The 19,869-nt window shown below is 37.7% G+C and overlaps 2 protein-coding genes across 2 annotated transcripts in view; one reads left to right on the forward strand and one right to left on the reverse strand.

Annotated features, from left to right (window-relative positions):
• The window catches only part of LOC113234560, a 12,952-nt gene extending 4,884 nt beyond the window's left edge, over positions 1-8,068 (forward strand). Inside the window, exons 3-5 of the mRNA XM_026469904.1 lie at positions 1,540-1,743; positions 3,128-3,325; positions 7,833-8,068. Of these exons, the coding sequence (XP_026325689.1) occupies positions 1,540-1,743; positions 3,128-3,325; positions 7,833-8,011 (581 nt within the window). The 3' untranslated portion in view covers positions 8,012-8,068. The remainder of the gene's footprint in view (positions 1-1,539; positions 1,744-3,127; positions 3,326-7,832) is intronic.
• A 4,612-nt stretch (positions 8,069-12,680) lies between these two features.
• The window catches only part of LOC113234394 (enolase-phosphatase E1-like), a 64,876-nt gene continuing 57,687 nt past the window's right edge, over positions 12,681-19,869 (reverse strand). Inside the window, exons 2-4 of the mRNA XM_026469705.1 lie at positions 19,388-19,542; positions 17,354-17,455; positions 12,681-17,277 (exon numbers count right to left, since the gene is read on the reverse strand). Coding sequence (XP_026325490.1) covers positions 13,930-17,277; positions 17,354-17,455; positions 19,388-19,542 — 3,605 coding nt within the window. The 3' untranslated portion in view covers positions 12,681-13,929. The remainder of the gene's footprint in view (positions 17,278-17,353; positions 17,456-19,387; positions 19,543-19,869) is intronic.

Genomic DNA, 19,869 nt, shown 5'->3' on the forward strand with positions numbered 1-19,869 from the left:
ATAGGAAATTAAATTATATAACCTACGAGTGTTGAACGGGGCGAGAAAGAGATTTAGAAAATGGAAAAAAATAAAGGAAGGAAGAGAGCGGACAGAGTGACGTTTTTAAGCCATGGAGTTTTTTAGCCATAGATATAATCTAAAGGGTACCATTCACTGTCTAACAGTTACAGCGCCAACGCTACGCATCGTATGTAGAGATAGGTTTTTACCCGATAAATATCCAATTTTACTGAGTATTTATCCTAAACAATGGATAATTATTTTTTTGTGTTTTTTATAATAATTTTTTTATGAAATAATTACGTTCTTGCCATACTTTTATGTAACAATACTGATCTACCTACATTTTTCGAGTCGAGTGGTATAAAAAATTCGATTGACAGAAAGTTATCAAATTAATTGTAACCCTTGAGCTGACATATCCTGCATTAATAAAGTGCGATCCAACTTTATGGTCTTGGGGTCTACTGCGTACTAAATAAAGTCATGTTTGGACTTAAAATAGCCTAAGGATTCTCTTTCACATTTCATACACAAAGTCTATTAATTAAAACACATGATATAAAAAATAAAGGTTTATAATTGTGTAGGTACCTAAACAAAGATTTTTAAAAATATACTTACCTACTTTGTTTTACTAAATATAAATAATAAACCACAATTAAAAATATTTATCCACGTTTTTGGATAAGTATAAAAATATGGATATTTACTCGAGTATTTATCCCAATGATATTTATCCATGACCCATCTCTAATCTCTAATCTAATCTAATCGTACAAATGCAAACTCACACGGTTTGATCACTTCCACTTTGCTTTGTTTAATCTGATTATTAAGTTCGTTTCTTAGTTGTCTTTTTCTACTCCTGTTACGTACAGTTTAGCATTAAGATAGAAATTCAGCTCTACGTTGTTTGGGATAAAAGCGGACCACAGTCCAAAGTGACGAGCTTAATGTACCATTGTCTGTACTGTTTACATTTAGAATGGTTGCATTCAATTTAATTATTTCTTGTTCTGAATGTTGCTCCATGTTCAATTACGCCTAGTTACCGTTAATAATGAACATTCCAAATTTTACATTTTATGATAAAAATTATTCCATTTTGTCAATAATATATAAACACACTGGCGATAACAAACAGAAATTGACAAAATTGGAGAAATTAGCGGCCAATTGAACATGGAACAACATTCAGAACAAAAATGAATAATTATGAAATAATTTAATTGATATTAGAATGTATCTTAAGTGCTCGTTTTTTTTGCAACGTAATGTAGTTGTAATTAAAGGTTCTTTACTGTTGAAATTATATACGGGCACACGTGACTTGTCAACTTATGTCTCAGGGTGACAGACGCGGCGGCAGTGCCCTTCAGATCGTTGCTATCTTCAACGCGAGCCTACATATTAGGACGTGAGGTGCCTGCTGTATGTTGTTGCCCGACCCGACAGGCTCCCGACCCGACAGGCGCCCGACCTGATGCTTTCACGCTTAAGGACAAACTATTTTAAAGTCTTCTTATTTTACAGACGTTATCTTGAAGAGATCACACGCTCAAAAGTATATTAAATTACACGAACATAAAATGTCCTTCAGGGCAGGCCTTAATGCCGGCAGAATTACCGAGTTTTTTAAGGACATGTTGTGGACGTACGTTAAAGTGTCGAACATCACTTTAGCCAAGACCTTTTTCTTGGACACAGACGAGATGCAGGTTGCCTTCTCATTCATGCGTAAGTAACTCAACATTTTGCAGTTACGGCGAAACTTGGACTTCACTGCAAAAAATCGCACCCCTCGTGATGGAATGGCATAAGTGGAGTTACGTCAAAAACGTTTATTGCTCCATTAGATACAGAAAAATATATGCCACATCCTCTCCGATTCTTGTAATTCTATCTCCAATATTAGTCGATAGAGTTACAAGATTGAAGAGGACGTGGGTTATATTTTGTGTGAAAAAACGATTCTTCAAAATTTTCACGAACGATAGAAAAAAAAACACAAACTTACCTCGAAATTTTACAAAACCGTTGCATTCAATATAGGTACTTTATATTATATCAATGATTTTTTTTAATATCAACTGACCCGTATTAGTATGGGAAACATTTTAAATTCGAGCTGAGATAGTATAGACTCTTAAAATCATTGACTTACAATTATATGGACATCGGATCCGCGCTAAAAAGTGTCCGAACTTATAGGGCGTTAAAATCGTATACAGAGCGTCATTCACGCTCTAGTCTTCGTTTGTTCGACTGACAGCGAAGCAAGCAAAATTAGACAGTACTGCGATGACATTACAATTTAAATTCAACGTTTTAGCCTTTTCATATTCCTTGACATGTCACTACGTTTAAATAGGTTGACTTGGGACATTTTTTTCGTGGTTTTTGTATTAGACCCGTCGTCCATTTATTTACAAGTCAATGCTTAAAAAGCTTAAATTACGCGACTCACTGTTAACTTAAAGATTACGCTCGTCTGGCGTCACCCAGCAGTAGAGCTCTTTCCATGGAAGCGCTGCCACCTTACCTATTTCTGCCACCAAGCAGTAACGTAAGCATTACTGCGTTCCGGAAGGGGTGCTGGTGACATTACAGGTACATGGGACTTGGCAACTTATGTCTCAGATCTATGCGATTTAAAGCTCTGAGTGGCACTCTAACAGTTATGGACAGGCGTGTGGCTTACAAGATTTTTTTTCATTTTTCAGCCATTACTGTCCCAGTGCAGGGCAAAGGTCTCCCTTCACTTTTCTACTTGATATTATATAACCTAACCTAACCTCTAGTTAAAAAAATCGACCTCAAAAGTCATTCGTCCCCTAGTTTACCACCCTTAAAGGTGGAGTATTTTCTTCAAATTTAAATGGGACCACTTCCGAGGTATCCTCTTTCCAACAAAAAAAGAATCATCAATATCGGCTCACAAATGGCGGAGTTATCGCGTAACATACAGACGAATTGAGAACCTCCTATTTTTGAAGTCGGTTAATTAAAAACCCTTTATTTTTTGACAAAATGTCACATGCGCTCTTCCAACCAACGGCCGCAGAAATAACCCTATTAGTGAGTAGGTGCTGGTTTGAAAAAAGGTAACATTTTATTGCAGACGGTTTGTACAATCAAATAGCATACGTACGACGCTTAGTGGATAAAGAAGCAGAAGACGGAGATTACGCGTTCTACCAAAGAGCAGATCGGAGACGACAAATAGCCTCAATGCTTCGTCAACGAAGGCCCGGAAATAACGGAAGCCGCGCAAATCGCGAGAATAACGAAAACCACGCGACTCGCAAAAGTCACGGAAGTAAGTATCTACATAATTTTACACACTTCATAATATACATTTAGTAACCTATGGAACTTCTTGTGAACAAGTACGTCCAGGGAAGTACTGCCTTAGCTATTTCTGCCGCCAAGCAGTAACGTGAGCATGGGTAGGGGTGCTAGTGAAATTACAGGCACTTGGGACTTGTGAACTTATGTCTCAGGGTGCCGGGCTCAGTGAGAGTGCCCCAAAGACCTTTGCGATTTAAAGTTCTGAGTGGCACTGCGACTGTTAGGGACAGGCGTCACGATTACCATCACACGACTTGTTCGTCCCGTCAGTTAGTATTATAAAAAAGGTTACGCTGGAAATACCGCTGAGTGTATCGCCGGCAGTGCAAGCGCTTTTAAATATGTGTGTAAGGTTCATCTTCGGGATACGTACATTTGATCATGTTTGCTAATTTCGCACATAACTTAAATGGCTTTCCCCTATGTATTCGACTTTATTCAACCCCTGTATGCCTCGTTATCTTAAACAACGCTTTACTTTTGAGAGTTTTTTTTACTTGTGAGAGTGCCCCAAAGACCTTTGCGATTTAAAGCTCTGGCACTGCAGCTGTTATGGGTAGGCGTAGGACTTATTCGTACTGTCACTTGGTATAAACACGACCGGCAACAATCTTCTAAGAGAAAAAACAATCCCCGTGAGCCTGTATCTGAAGTTGCATAACAAGTGCGATGAGGACTGCTTCAGAAAGGTGGTGAAGAGGAAGAGGAAGCCCACCAGGCGTAACCAGTGTGGCACAGTACTGAAAGGACCGAACCTCCTGCTGCGTCCGACCATACCGACGACGCTGCTGTACCTGTCACGGCTGCATTACTCCACTGCGGAGATGGTGGAGTACATAAAGCCAAATACACCCTGAGGGTCGAGCGATCAGAGTTCCGCCATAACGTTTTAAATTCGTTTGTGGCGAGAGTGCCACCGTAATATCTGTCGGCCTTCATGAAGGAAGAATTTTGGCCGAAGGGTGACATAGATCGGCGATTCCGCGGCCGGTTACCTGACACCAGATTGCGTCACACGTCACTCACAAGTGCAATTCGTTTAGATTAGTTAGAAATAATGTTTTATTATATTGTATGTATGTTATTCCTTAAGGTATATATTATATGAATGTTTTATTGTATTATTATGTATATTAGCCTATAAGGTACGTATTTATGAGTCTTTGTAACCCGAGTACAAATAAATTAATAAATAACAATAATAGTAAAAAAAACTTTCGAGATATCGGCACCTAAAGTTTTTCTTTAAAAAATGTTAATAATGCTACTAAATAAAATATAAAAAAGCTGCTTATAGGCGGTTGTAAATAATATTATTTCGCTGAACTCCAGATATGTTCTCCATGTTGCTAAAAATTTCGATTTGCGCTAGTTATGATGCGTATCCTTACTCCGGCGTGACCATGGTCGAGATTTTGAAATTTGACTAGCCAGAAAAAAGTCGCTAGTTAGTCGGTTGTAGTCGCAAAAAACTAGATTTAGTCGGTCCGCCGTTCAAAAGTTATAGCCCTGTTTTACTGTCCACGCTGGAATAAGCCGCGGCACCATTTCTCAATCTCGAGAACCACAACACCTAGCTTAGATCTTATTATCTACACTAAAAAAATTAGATTTAGTCGTTACGCCGTTTTGAAGTTATTAAGGTGTTTTACTGTCCACGCTGAATTAAGTTTATTCCGGCGGACCCATTTTTGAATCTCGAGAACCACTGCCCCTAGCTTAGATATGATTGTACCCAGAAAAAGTCGAGAATTAGTCGGTTCTAGTAGTGAAATTTTAGAATTAGTCTCCCCTTTGTTCAGAAGATAAAACCGATTTATTATTTCAAGGTTATACCTGTGTTAGCTCCATACCAATTTTGCATAATACACAAAATGTTTTTTTTTTATAAATACATGCTATTTGAAGGTTTATATAATGTTTATTTTTTAATACAAGGAATTAACAAAATATATACACTTAGAATCTTTTCCAAGTGTTCGATCTTTGTATTAATAATAATTAGAACAAAACTAGTAATTTCACAAAAAATAATTGATTATCATTGTGGCGAAACCTCTTGACATTGAATAAAATATTTAATTACAAGTTAATAGCGACAAGTCTAGCCAGGGCTGGTAGCTGTAAAGGTACCTAACTGGGTGACGAAATGTTGGCAATTCCAACAATAATTGTTAGGTTGGCTACTTATGTAATACCAACGAAACGAAACGTCATAATTTTCCCGCGTGTGCGCCATTTTACTCTATGTAAAACTTACATGCAAGATGGCAGAATAAACGTGTCTTAGTTTATTTGGTGCCAATTTATTATTGTTTCTCCATCACCAGGCTGCCTCCACATAAAGAGTGATATCGAACACGAAATGCTTTATAGATTTCTCATAACTACGACTATAAAGTCGTTGAAAACCAAATACAAAAAAAATAAGCACGTACACAACTGAGGGTTTACTCTGGAACTCTGTCCGACATCCGTCCGAAACAATTACTGTCAAATAAGTAATATTCGACAAAATTAAAAAACAAGTATCAACAATGAAGCGTAATTCGCATCACGCGTCTTTTCATTTGGTCAAGTATTGCTTATTTGGCAGTAATTGTTTCGGATGGATGTCGGACGGAGATCGAGAGTAGACCCCCTGGTTCGTTCCGTGGCTTAGTTGCCATAACGTGAGCCTAATTTGCTATAGAAGACGTGAAGAATTGCGTGTTTAAATTAAAGTGTGGCTACAGCAGATCGCTGCGTGCTCAGAGTTATACCGAAGAATGTATGAGACCATACAGGCTGTGTAAAAAATGAGTCCCAGTCATCGAGTATACAACCAGAAATAGAGACGAAATGTCATTGAATTTGTTTGAAAACTATTCTGCCATATCATTACTGTGATAACTGCGCTCCGATTGGCTAGCCCGGGTTCGAAACAATTGACGGGTGTCGTCAACTGTTTCACTTCAAATCGACCAGTTAACCTGAGCTTTGCTATAATGACGAACGAAAATTGCAAAATTACATATTTAAAATTTAATTACCGATGAAATGTGATTCCGTTTGTTTGTAATTAGATGTTTTGCTGATTTTCCCACACCACCGAATAGAACAACACGGCATTGTTAGAGATATTATCTTTATTACAATAAATACATAATATTTTTTTGGAATATACGGAGACGTACACACAGGTCAGTACTTGGCCTGTCTATATTTCAGTGCAAACGAGAGTTGATATTTATAAGAGCTGTTTCGCTAATGTGTTACCAGGAACATGTGGCCCTTATTTCGTCTCTATTTCTGGTTATATACTCGATGGTCTCAGTATTTCTAAATCCTGTATTGCCAGGGCCTTTGAGTCGAAAATTACATTTAATTACCTGAAAAGTTACATTTTTGCTGCAAAACGTGCATTTAAAAAAAAGTAATAGATATAATAAGAGAATATTTTGTATACGCTTGAATCCTAAAAATAAAAAAGCACCTAAGTGCCTATGCTCAAGAAAAATGAAGCTATAACCAGTAACCTGCAATACCAATGAACATTTAATTTAATATTTTTACCATTTAACTGTTAAGTATTTTATTACATTATATTGAGTTCGTACTTGTCACCATATATTATATGGTTCGGCGTGTCGTTGCAGCGCGTAGTGGTACTTCATAACTGGCCGGTGTCTCCGGAAGACCAGCGCAGCGTTGGGGTGTTGCAAAATGCCTCGACTAATGCTGAGTAGACGTCGGTTTAGCGTTATACTTATATCTAGGCTTAAGAATGTAAAATTTGTAAATTGTAATATGGCATAATTATGACGCTAATAAACAATTTTTCTTTCTTTCTTTCTAATTGATTAATTTCGTTTCCGCCATCTCCGAGTTACTTTTTTTCTAATTTAGGTGCGTTCGTAAACTATTTAGGATTTACAATAACAAATATAGTTGGATTTTGGAGTTGGAACAAGTTACTTACATATTACGCGAAAAGGTGACAAGTTACGAAAAATGTAAGAAATTTTTGCTCGACCTGTTTCAAACCAATTCGTGGTCCTTAATCATGAGATTCCGCGGCGGTGACTCGACGAAAACTGCGCGCCAAAGCCCTGGCAGCCCGATCACTCAGTACGGCAGCGGGCGCAGGCGACGTCGGCGAGAATCTACCCTCGTTTGCTTCATTTTTATTAAAGTCATATGCAGGATTGCACACTACACTAACAACGTCACTTTCTAAAGTCTCGTCTACACTGTTTTCCAGCCATTGGGGTACCGATCATCCATTATCACGATTGAAATTCGAATGACGACCAATCTCGATAATGAAATGCTCCGCGGAATGAAATGCTTTTCTCTCGCCAGTACGTCCGTTATTTTTAGTTAATACGTCCCGAGTCTCACGGTGGTTTTCTATTTAAAAATGTAAGAAATGTAACCATTTGGCAACACAGTTTATTTCACGTACTTTAATTGGCAACTAATTATAATTTCAGAATGGTCGCCCCACATGCATCCACAATTTGACCCGTTGTTGAACCTGACATACGAGGATTGGCTGGTGAGAAAGTATAAAACCATGATAAAGGATCCTATGTTTAAGAATAAAAGCAGCAGTTTCGCTTTCGAACCGATTGACGATTGGACGCTGAAAGAGACATTTAACTTAAATTAATATATCCCGTGTGGTATGTAGAAAATAAAGGTACGCTGCGGCTCGTTCGCTTCCCGCGCTATTACGACCCTAGATATCGGTGTGAACGGACGTGTCGCACGCGCACATTAACTAATTAAACGTGGTTTTATTGAGCTATCGCTGTGTAGTGTAGACACGTCACATCTTTTAACCCCCGACGCAAAAAGAGGGGAGTTATATAAGTTTGCAGCACTTGCTTTCTGTCTGTCTGTGTCACGCTAGCTAGGGTTTTCATCTCGGGAATCTAGGTCTCGAAAATATTCGAAATTCGACGAGTCGACCCAGTGTAAACATACGATACGTAGAACATATAAGAATACATAGAACAAACGTTTTCTATTCCTTGTCAAAAAATTGTTTCCTAATTCACATGCGATGCTAGTCAATCCACAGTGACCATGAACGAATGAAAAATGGCGGGGAACGAATAAAAAATGGCGGAGAACGAATGAATAAATACAACATTTACGTTTAGAACTACGTATTTACTCATTATTAAATTTACAATATATTTTACCATTATTTTTTCTGTACATCAATTTGACATATAGAATTATTTGTTTATTTATATAAACACAATATATAATATTGTTCTAATTGATTACTGTTCAAATATTTATCACGTAACTAGTGTTTGTAGTGACCAGTTGCGTTTGAACCCCGAAATGAAGGCGCTTGTATCGACTATTGACTATTAACATTCATATAGTCAGTAGACGAAATCGGTGAGGTTGCAAAACCAGCTGGACATCCCAGAAGAATTCTAGAAAATTCTTCGACGATGTATTATCCACAACTTTTGGTGTTCTATAGCCCTAATTGCCAACACACTTAACACTTGACAAGGGAATATAAACCTTACATGTAATTATTAATCTTTCAACTGCCTCCGGGGCCGAACGGTTACCATGCTGTACTGCCACGCAGTGGTCCCGGAAATTCCCGGGTCGGGAGAAATATTTGTATGGCCTACACTTATTTCTCTCGTGAGTTTGGGTGTAATTTGTGGATGTCTCTGTGTGTGTCCATAGCACCCGCGATACAGGGTTTCGCTAGTACGGGTCTATGAGTGTGTGCGTCATTATTATTATTATTATCTGAAATTATTATTCCCTTATTGTATAAACTAACTAACAAAGGTAAATCAAATTGGTTTCAACACCAACCACAATATCAACTAATTTTAAGCGATGATGTGACCGATGATGGATTTTGAGCGACATTTATGTCAACACAATTAAAATTCTGTTTTCGACTAAAATACAGTGCTATCAACTTGTCTGCGATATGGCAAATAAAGGATAACGTTATGACATAAAAAAAAGGTCATATCGACTCGAATACTGAGCAACACTGCATAAACTATAAATGACATGCTCAAAGGTCAAAGTACCCAGAGCCGTAAAACCAGTTCAGACTCAGTAGGCGGTGAAGAACATTGATTTTTCTATATCTCCGGCCGTGTTACCGCTAAAATCCACTGTTTCTACTGTCAAACTTATAACAGTATGGCCGTTTAAACATGTTTCTAGAATTTAATTAATTTCATACTCATTTAGAATATTTACGTTTAAGTATACTAACATATTGAAGGCATATTTCGACTCATCCGTAGAACAAAGGTCTATGTGCAAGACTACTTGTTTTCAGGACATAGTACGTTTCGTTCGAATGTCAGATTGACCTTTGTTCGATTTTATATTTCCGAAACGAAATAAGATGTATAAATTCTCAAAACACCTTTACATAGGCCGCAGTTTGAATACGAAATTGTTCTCGTGGCGTACTTATTCTCTTTTCGCTATATAATCACGTCGGACTCTGTTCTTCGGATGAGTCGATTTTCTAATTACTAATACATACTAAATAATAATAATAATAACAATAAAACTTAACTATAATCTGTCTTTTTTGAAGATCGAATAAAATTGAGCAAGTGTTGCCCGCTTGCAAGCAGCTAGTGATTACAGTCGATAAATATTCTATCGAGTAATGATTGAACGTTGGTCCTACTTATGCAATAAATAGTCAAGCTTGTTTCATTTGAATCATCTTCGGTACATTATTTGCCCAACTGTGGAGCACAGATTCATTCGAATTGTCAATTTTTGTGTCGATGAAAACTAGCAACCCTGCAAATGTCATATCGACCCCTCCTACGTAAACTTTACGTAGGAGGGATCGATTTTACTCAATCTACAAAAAAGACAGAGTATAGACGTAATTTTTTTGTTTCTCATGTGGCGAATTTAACATTATAGTTGGTAGAAATAGTGGTTTTAGTTTTTTATCTATATAATAAATGTAACTACAGACAATGTTAAGGCTAAATTTTTATATGAATCTAGATAAATAAAGCTCTTTATTATTATTAGGAACAGCGAGCCAGAAATATTGTATATTCAATGTCACCGGTGGCTATGATTAAGTAACCAGAATAGAAGAGCCTGCACAAGGAGATGCATAACATCGCCTTACTTTCTTAAACTCGTATCTTAAAAGTTACTTAAATGTAAGAAATGGATTGCACACACGGTCTGCTTTCATAAAACATTTCTTTCATATTTACACACTAGCTTTTACCTATTTTTAAAGTAATGCATCCAAATTAATACCCTTTAAAATAAATAGAAACTTGCCGTCTCCTGAATAATCACTCTTTATAAGATATGAGTTTGAGTAAGTAAGGCATCGATAAATGAACAATTTTTAGTTGCAAACTTGAACGCTATGTAAATAAATATACGGTATTGTAATTGTTAAGGTTGTATGATGTAATTGTAGTAATTTTTATGTCACTGAATAAATTACGTTTAATATTTTGCGTGGCGAATAAATGGTTCAATTAATTTGAAGAAAGATTTCTGACAGCAACCAAGGAAAAAATAATTGAGTATTTTTTTTTTATAAAATTACTCCATAAATTAACGAATAACACGGTAGTAAATCATCATGCCATTCAATAAACTTATATTACAATTATTAAGGCGACATCTCTAGTTAGGCGTAGTTATAAAGGTACTTAAATGGTGACGAAATACTTTCATAGATTTCTCATAGATGGCGCTAAGGCAAAATGTCGCAAAATGTGGCAAAAAGTCGTTGAAAACCAAATACAAAGATCCGACAACAAGCACATAGAAAAATTCGTGAGGTCCGCTGGTTTGTTCCGTTGCTTAGTTGGCAGTGTCTGGCATGGTTTGCTAGGAGACGTTGGTTCGAATCCGGCCGGATCGAAGATATTTTTTTCTAAGTGGTCGATCCTGGTATTAATAATTATAACAAACCATTGGAGTAATTTCACAAAAAAATAATTGAATATCTATATATCTATACCGTACACAGTGTTAAATTAAAAAAGGTGCTTTTTTTAGCAGTCATAAGTTACAGTTACGTAAACTGTTAAGTTCAAATTTGCGTTCTAAAAAATGTCATAAGCTGTTGTTGCAGCTTGTCTTTTTCCTCTTACAGTCTGTTAATATCAAGTTTGTCTGTTCGTTATTTTCTTATTTGGACACGATCTGATATTAAGAAACCTAGCAACCGACCATATGGTATTCCAATTACAACCCATTCCTTTAAAGCACGCATTCGAAAGAAAGATCAACGCAACCCCTGTGGTTTTTCTCTACAAACACTAGTTTCATTACCGCGCAGTAATAAACAGAACTTCTTATTACAACATTCTGTAACTTTTTGGTATTACCTCCAGTAGTTCGTTTGACTGGTCTCGGTGTTGCCAGTGATTCTACTTTTGACAGAGTTGCAGTTTTGTTAATTTGTGTGGCCCAGTCTATTAATTTTTTTGAAATAATTGGCAGTTGAGCCTCAATGGAGTGTCAGTAGAATGGCATTGATTAATTCAATAACACTAACGATCAATGTTGTTTTCCCAAAACTATCATGGAAGTTACTATATCTTAATATCTCAGCAGATAGTCGTCCACTGTTGAACATAAACCTCCCGCAAAGATTTACAAACTAGCCGATCGGACCCGCCGCCCTTACCAGGTCATCCGTCCATCTAGTAGGGGACGTTCCACTGAACGCTTTCGGATGCGTGGTCTCCATTTTCTGCCCCAACGGCCGTCAGTTCTACCAGTTACGTGTCTTGCCCACTGCCACATCAACTTGCTAATCCTTTGAGCTATGTCGGTGATTTTCGTTCCTCTACGGATCTCCTCATTTCTGATTCGATCACGTAGAGAAATGACAAGCACTGCGCGCCCCGTAGCTCGTTGAGTGACTTTGAAATTTTTTATGAGGCCCATAGTAAGAGACCACGAAATTTATGAAATTATTTTATCGAGTTCTTAGGTTTTACGCGATTGTTACAGATAGTTAGGAAATGAAAACTATTTTTCTGGATTTAAATCGCGTATATTTGTTTTTTACCTTGGGCCCTTTACAGGTCCCATGGACACTGTTGACAATCAACCGTGACCGATTACGCGATTTAAATCCAGAAAATAGTTTCATTTCTTACCATATCTTAATTTTTATCTCGTTTAACCGCCAATTTAGTCATCAAATTGCAGCCATCGAAACGTCATTAATAATAATAATAACGCACACACTCAACATAGCCCCGTACTAGGGAAACCCTGTGTCGCGGGCGTCATGGACACACTCGTAGACAACCACAAATTACATCTAAACTCACGAGAGAAATAAATGTAGGCCATACAAATATTTCTCCCGGCCCGGGAATCGAACCTGGGACCTCTGCGTGGCAGTCCATGGTAACCGTTCGGCCACGGAGGCAGTTTGTCATTAAAGAGCAGGATGCCAAAATATTGCAATGGCAGTTGAGTACTAGCTCTAAGGTTAGCCACAGACGAATTGCCATCTTGCCATTGACACTCAACTCCGGGCCCGGTTGTTCGTTACGCCCTCTAGACCAAATCGACATTACAAAACAATTGTTTTTATTTCAATTTATTTGACCGCCCTGCAGCTCAAATCTAATTATTTATTTATAGCGACCATCATGGAAACTACTAGAAGTAACACCGTTTTTTAAAATTTTAACATTATACATACATTTTTTACAACGGCAGTTAAAAAACTGCTAACAGCCATAATCCAGTTATTTTTATATACAGACCATGTTATAAGATGACAGTTTCAGTTAATTCATGTCTTAGTTAAATTGCGGTGAGGGGAAGGAGAATTGCCTCTAGAGTGTTACTCTCAGTTAACGAAATTGGTTTTCGTTGAAGAAGACAGAAAAAAGGGGAAGTTATTCTCTTTCCTCTCGCTGCGGCCCTACCTAATACCCGTTATGTACCAAAGAATAGCAGAGAAGAGCTGTGTAGAAACCAATTAACATCTTATACGCAGCATAATAACGTATATATTGGTTTGAAGCACACCTCGCCTCTACTGGGGACAGTCCACGAAAAATTAAACAACACAATCTCTTTGTTATTCTATGCAGATGTTTCTATGGCGACCAGCAATTAATTCTCAAAATGTCAACCTTTTTGGTAAAAAGGATCCTTCAAACTTTACAGGTTATATCCTCATCAGGGAGCCTGCCTGATGATATTTTAGTTTCGCAGCATAATACTGTCTCTATTCCCAAATATGACATCTTCTAGACGGCCGCAGAAACTGGTCCTTTAGTTTTAAATACTTGATAATGATGAAGTTCTATGCCCAACGGACATATTTCAGGAAATTAGTTCTGGTCTAGTTTTTCATTGACTGTTCCAACTGAGTTTCGGTACTCAGGGGAATTCTTCGAAGCCGGGTAGTTCGGTGCAAATGCCAGCAATGTTTGTCTCCTAACCCACATTATGCCTGCGTGGATTCTGACCTAAATCTTGTAATTAGACGATACAGTCAAAATTGAGGCGTATATTTGTTGATACAGACTCAGCAGTGAGCCTATTTTATCTAACTGATCGTCCAGCTTTTTCTTTATCACCATCAGTACATTTGCAATCTTCCGTAATACTGTCCAGAGACATTAGACTTTCCTGTGAAGTACGTAAGCAGGATCTACAACGGGAGTCTATTGAAGTCCCTGATTGTGAACACGCATCCTCTGACACTGATTCTAAAGATCTAAGACTTTCAACTGATGTGAGTTTATAAGATCTTCGAAACTCGTTCAACTCCTCTTCAGACATATTTAACGCTAGTAAGGAATCTCTCGCTATCTTTCCAAGAGACGAAACTTTTTTCTTTTTCTTTCCTTCCATTTTCATTAATGGACAAGGTTTATTCAAACTTTCAGGTAAAGATTTGGGACTAGAACCACTTCTACTTCGCAATTTAGGTCTTCGTTCCGGTATATCCTGTGGTGTTGTCTCCGGGATTTTGAAAGCTATAGACTTCGTCTTCGGACTTTCTTTTTCGCTCGGTAAGTCTTCTAAGGAATTGGCCTTTTTTAACTTTGCTCGGTCAGGTATGACTGGAGACGTGCGCTTCAAGTCTTTTAAGTATACTGGCACTTCGACTGCTTCATCGATGACTAATTCTGGTGACATGTCAAGTAGCTTTTCCTTTATCTCTGCTTCTTTCAACTCTTGAGCTAATGAACTTTGCTCTGTTTTAATTTCAGCTAAATTTTCAGTGTCAGGTTCAAAATCCTGCTTTTCGAATATGAGATAGGACAGTGCATCTTTACCCAAGTCTATAATTTCTGATGTCTCTTTAATTTCATACTTTTTATCGTCGTTAGCACCGTCAAGAGACGTCACTCCACTATCTGTGGACACATTTTTTTCGTCAATGAATTTTATGTCGTCGTACTCTAATGGTACTTCACAGGTTTCTTCTATAGTTGCTATCGGCGCTTTCATGTCGTCTCTACTCTCTAATAGAGGTGTCGTTAATTCCCATACAGCATTAACTATAGGGTTTTTGATCTGGCGATCACAAAGATCCAGTGCTAACGTCTTTGTGTTAGTCATAGAGGATGTCAATGTATTTTCTGGACTTATGTTTTCTTTGATGCCTCTAATAACTTTACTAGATAGTTTGTCAACAGGTAACCCTTCAGGACTTGTCTGTTTATCCAAAGAATTTTCAGATCCAGAAGATTTGAGTACCGCAGCAAATGTCCTTGGTCGTATTTCTTTGAATTCTTCTATTATGTCTGCATCGTCGATTTTTCTTGAATCTCCTATGTCGTTTTCATCATATTTAATTTTTGTGAGATCGTTATTATCACAAGCTGTGTTATCACAGCTGCTTATACCTATTTGTACTTCATCGGTGGTTTTGGTAACTCTTTCCGTCAATTCGCTGTCAGAATTGCCTTGTATTGATTGGAATTCGCTTAACGTGTTCTCTGTGTCCGTTGAGGGAGTTTTACTATCCAATTTCTTTGAGAACGATTCGTCTACAAAAGACACTTGAATGCGTTCTGACAGAGTCGAATCGGTAGTCTCAGAGGAGTCATCTTTTTCATCTTTCGTATTGTCTTTCTCTGTAGCACTTCCCCACGACCAAAACGAACTGGTTAACGAAGAATCTTTTCTAGGAGGAGTGTTGGAAGCAGATTTTTTTTCTTCTTCATTAGTACTTCTGGAGAATAAACTAGTTGGATGTTGAAATAAGCTTAGCAACTTCTCCAAATGTGAAGGCAACTTCGTTTCTTGTTTTTCTGCCTCGGGCTTTGGTATGTTGCAGCTTGGAGACGGCGCTACCCAGGAAATCTTTCTCATTCGATCCATACTTTTACTTTTTAACGCTGGCACGTCAAGCAAACTTGACGCTCTTTTTTGAGAAGTTAAAGTATCGTGCAGTGCATCGGACTTTTTTACGTCTTTGAAACTTGAATTGTTGGTCAATGTACCTTCGTTTGACGAATCCATTTCTGGATGTTGTAGTGAATGTTCAATACCTGAGTCTGCCGATGTTACCATCATTTGTTTAGAATCCATAGAACTAACACTGGCTTCTAAACTGGATAGCGAACCGTGGATTTTTTTATTCTTTCCAAAGACAGGGGAAACACTCTCAGTTGAGCTTACAGAAGTGTTCAAGTAAGCAATATTCACTGGGGTGACTTCACTAGTATTGGACTCAATACTGCTTTCTGTTGATAATGCTACTGCAGTTTTTCGTCTATCAAGTTCCCTATCAAATTGTACAGATTCTTGTATTATTATTGGCTTCGAAACTTGAGTATGGTCCAAATTGAGACTTTCCATAGAACTACCTGAAATTTCTAATGATGAATTACTGTCACAGAACGGACTTCCAACTAGTTTTTTGTTCATCAGCCTCGACACTTCCAAATCTGGACTATCCAAGCTCGACTCACTTTTATTTTTCTTAAGAACTACATTATCTCGTATATCATTACCAGGTACTGTTTTTAATGTGTCTATTTTCTCTATACCTATATCTATACCTACAGTTTGAGTACTGTCATTGCGTACTTTTACACTATCTTTCTTTAATACAGCAGTTTTAGTTGATAGATCCTTCATTTCTTGTATTAAATTGCCTAAATCTTCAGTGATTGCTTCAATCTGTCTCATAGCTTCACCGTCTTTATGTTTTTCATCTACCTGCTTGGTGATTTGGTCATAATGTACTTTGGCTGATTTATCTAGATTTATTTCACTGTTTATAGTTACATCTATTTTAGTGTCAACTTTTTCACCTAATTTCACTTCAGTACTGTTTTTAACTAATTTAGTTTCAGTTTTTAACACTGGTTCACCGTTACCGGTGTCCACACACGCCTTATGACTTAATTGTTCTTGTTTATCGTGATATGTTCTAACACTATCATTCATATCATTAACACTTGACAAATTGTCTTCGGCAGTTGACTGATTGTCTTTAACACTAGTCAAATTGTCATGAACACTTGTCAAATTATCATATTTGGCATTAACGTCACTAACACTGACATGTAAGTCTGTTGTATCGTGATTTCTATGTGTAGAATTATCGGGGGCGCTGCGATTCGTAGCATTATCACCTTTATCTATTGTTCCTGTAACATTTTCTTCCGTAGCTCCTGCTGCGTTCGTAGAAGACGCATTTTCTTTACTAAATCTACGAGTATCTGAGTTATGCTCATTATCGTTTTTAACTGGTCCCAAATCGTGCCCAGGGAGTTCTGGAGCAGGGCTAGAGGTTCCAGAAGCTGGGGAGCCGACACTGCTATCAGGTGACAACGTGGGATTGTAAGTAGTGTCGTAGTTTCTGGTGACGGAGAAGCGTGAACGGCGGGGCTCAACCGTGTGGACGTGTATCTTTGGTGGCTCTGCGACCTGAAAAGAACGTTATGGTGAATCTCATACGTCGTTGGGCTTGAGTGTTTGGTGTTGTAGGCGAGATCCACCGTACCTGTACGACGCGGAATCGCGAGGTGGGGCAGTAGCTTCTGGTGGGCGTGGTGGGGCTGCTGCTCTCCGTCGACGAATCGCGCTCGGGCGTCACTCGCGTCACCTGCACAAACATATATACAACATTGGCATCTCTGTTTCGTATGTCTAAAAGTTGATTATGTAGCACAGCGGATCAGAGAGCAGCGAATTTAAGCAACCATAGTACGAATAAGTACTATTGACGTTTGACGTAATAGTCATCGCCTAAAGTAGTTGAGTTAAGCTGTTGAGGAACGAATTAAGCTCTCTTTGTCATTTACAGTGGTGGTCATATAATTAGAAACACCGACCTTGACTTCTATTGTCATTACAAATTATCTTAATAACTCATTTTAGCGTGTTTAGAGAGAGCTCCTACGTATATACGACGATGTATCGGCACATAAAATGCATTATTATACCAGTTTAGTAATAACAAATATCGATAATTTTACAAAATTAAATCAAACAAAACAAAATCAACAGTAAAATCATGAGCAAAGTGAAGAAAACCCCAAATAATTTTAATAAGTACTTGATCCAAAACTGATTAGTATTTGGTAGGGTAGCCTCTGTTGTCGCTTACAGCTTTACAACGACGCGATATTGATTCTATAAATTTTTCACTTGTTTTCAAAGAAATATATCTCCAAGATTCTACAAAAGCATAGTAAAGTTGATATTGGTGATATGTTTATGCGATAATGTTGTCTTTATAGTGTGCCAAAAATTTTGATTGGATTTAAGTCCGGACTATTGGCAGGCCATTCTAACGCTGTCACCAATTGTTCTCTGAGAAACGCCTTAACGCCGTGTGCTGCATGCTTTGGGTCATTATCGTGCTGAAATATCCAAGTTACTGGCAATTATTCATCGGAATATGAGATCATTGTCTCCTCTAAGATATTTTTGTACTGATACTGATCCACCAGACCTTCAATCTTTCTCACGGGACCAGTCCCGTCTTCCGGAAATCATCCTCACATTTAACATTTCCACCACCGTGCGTAACTGTCTTTATAGTGTACTTGTTCAAAGCCTCGTTATTGGTCTTCGTAAATATCGTTTCCCGTCGGAATTTACCAAATTTATTTTAGTTTCATCGCAAAACAAACCTTTTATTCCATTTATGAACAGTCCAACTGCCATATTTTCTAAAAAAAAGTTAGATGTTGCTTGCTAAGAAGTGGTGCTTTACTGGCAACCCTTCCAAACAATTTTCCATCAACCGCCTACGAACTAGTCTTGCAGGCAAGTTTGGAATGTCGTTTTTTGAAAATACCTCTTTTCTACTGACATTAGAACTTTTAAAGGGGTCTTAGCTAAACGAATCATAAGCCTATCTTCTTGAGCAGTGGTCTTCGTTGGCCGATCTTTTCTTGGCACCTTATCCGATGTTTCATGTTTTTTAAATGTGCAATGGCGTTAAATACCATCTTTACGGAACACTCTAAATGATCAGCGATGGTCCGGTACGTCCATTCTCGTTTTAAAATTCACTAAATCTTTCTTGTTACTGCATCGCAACTCTTCTTTTAACCCATTTTTAATAATTTTGCCAGATCTAAGGTAAGCTAACTATATAAGTAAGAAAAGGCAGCAAATTGCATATTATAACTACCTTGTGAAAAGTGTATTTTAGTTTTAAAATTTAAGTTTTGAACATCAGTTATACGTTGCTTCTAATTAGTTGTCCAACTATCAAGAAAGAAGAAAGAAATAAAATAATATTTGTTTGGCCTCTACTAGTAATACAAAGTAAATCTTAATATTACACATTGAGATTCAAAATGGTCACCACTCAGCATTTGTCGGGTTGTGCATGCAAAACAACTCAACGCTAATATTCTATGGTGGTCGAGGAACGGAGTGGACGCCACCGACAACGAATCAACAAAACGTATCTTAAATTTTAATAATATATATCACATCATCATCAGCCTATTGCAGTCCACTGCTGGACATAGGCCTCCCCTAATGTATTGGTTGTGCCGTCCATGGAGGGGGTTATTGCCCATAATCTCCACGCTGGGCATGCGGGTTGGAGATCGCAGGGCGCTGCCTTTGTACTACCGACGCTGCTGCCCATCGGTAGCCAGCAGATTTGACAACGCCAATGTGGGGAAGGGCTATACCGCCTACTACCGGTCGCCAGAGCCTCGTCGGTTACTGCAGGATGTACCGCGTGCAGGTGAGGTTGACAATAAGAGCTGTGATGGTGTGTGCCCCCTTACATCCCTTATAATATATAATAATATATATGCACATTTAAAATTAATAATCTATTATAAAATAAATAACGAAATCTATATCTAAATCTTAAATTAACTTGTCTAAATTAAATTGAATATAATGATTTATAAAACGTGAATCTCCAAACTAAATGTTATTTATCACATATTTTTAGCCTATCTAATAAATACAGTTTAAATTTACGTTTCAACGTGCTAATTACTATCAGTACCAAGGGTATTGTCAGGTTTTGTTCATTTTTTT

This window comes from Hyposmocoma kahamanoa, unplaced genomic scaffold, assembly GCF_003589595.1.
Source record: "Hyposmocoma kahamanoa isolate Upper Pololo Valley unplaced genomic scaffold, ASM358959v1 84, whole genome shotgun sequence".
Taxonomy (NCBI): domain Eukaryota; kingdom Metazoa; phylum Arthropoda; class Insecta; order Lepidoptera; family Cosmopterigidae; genus Hyposmocoma; species Hyposmocoma kahamanoa.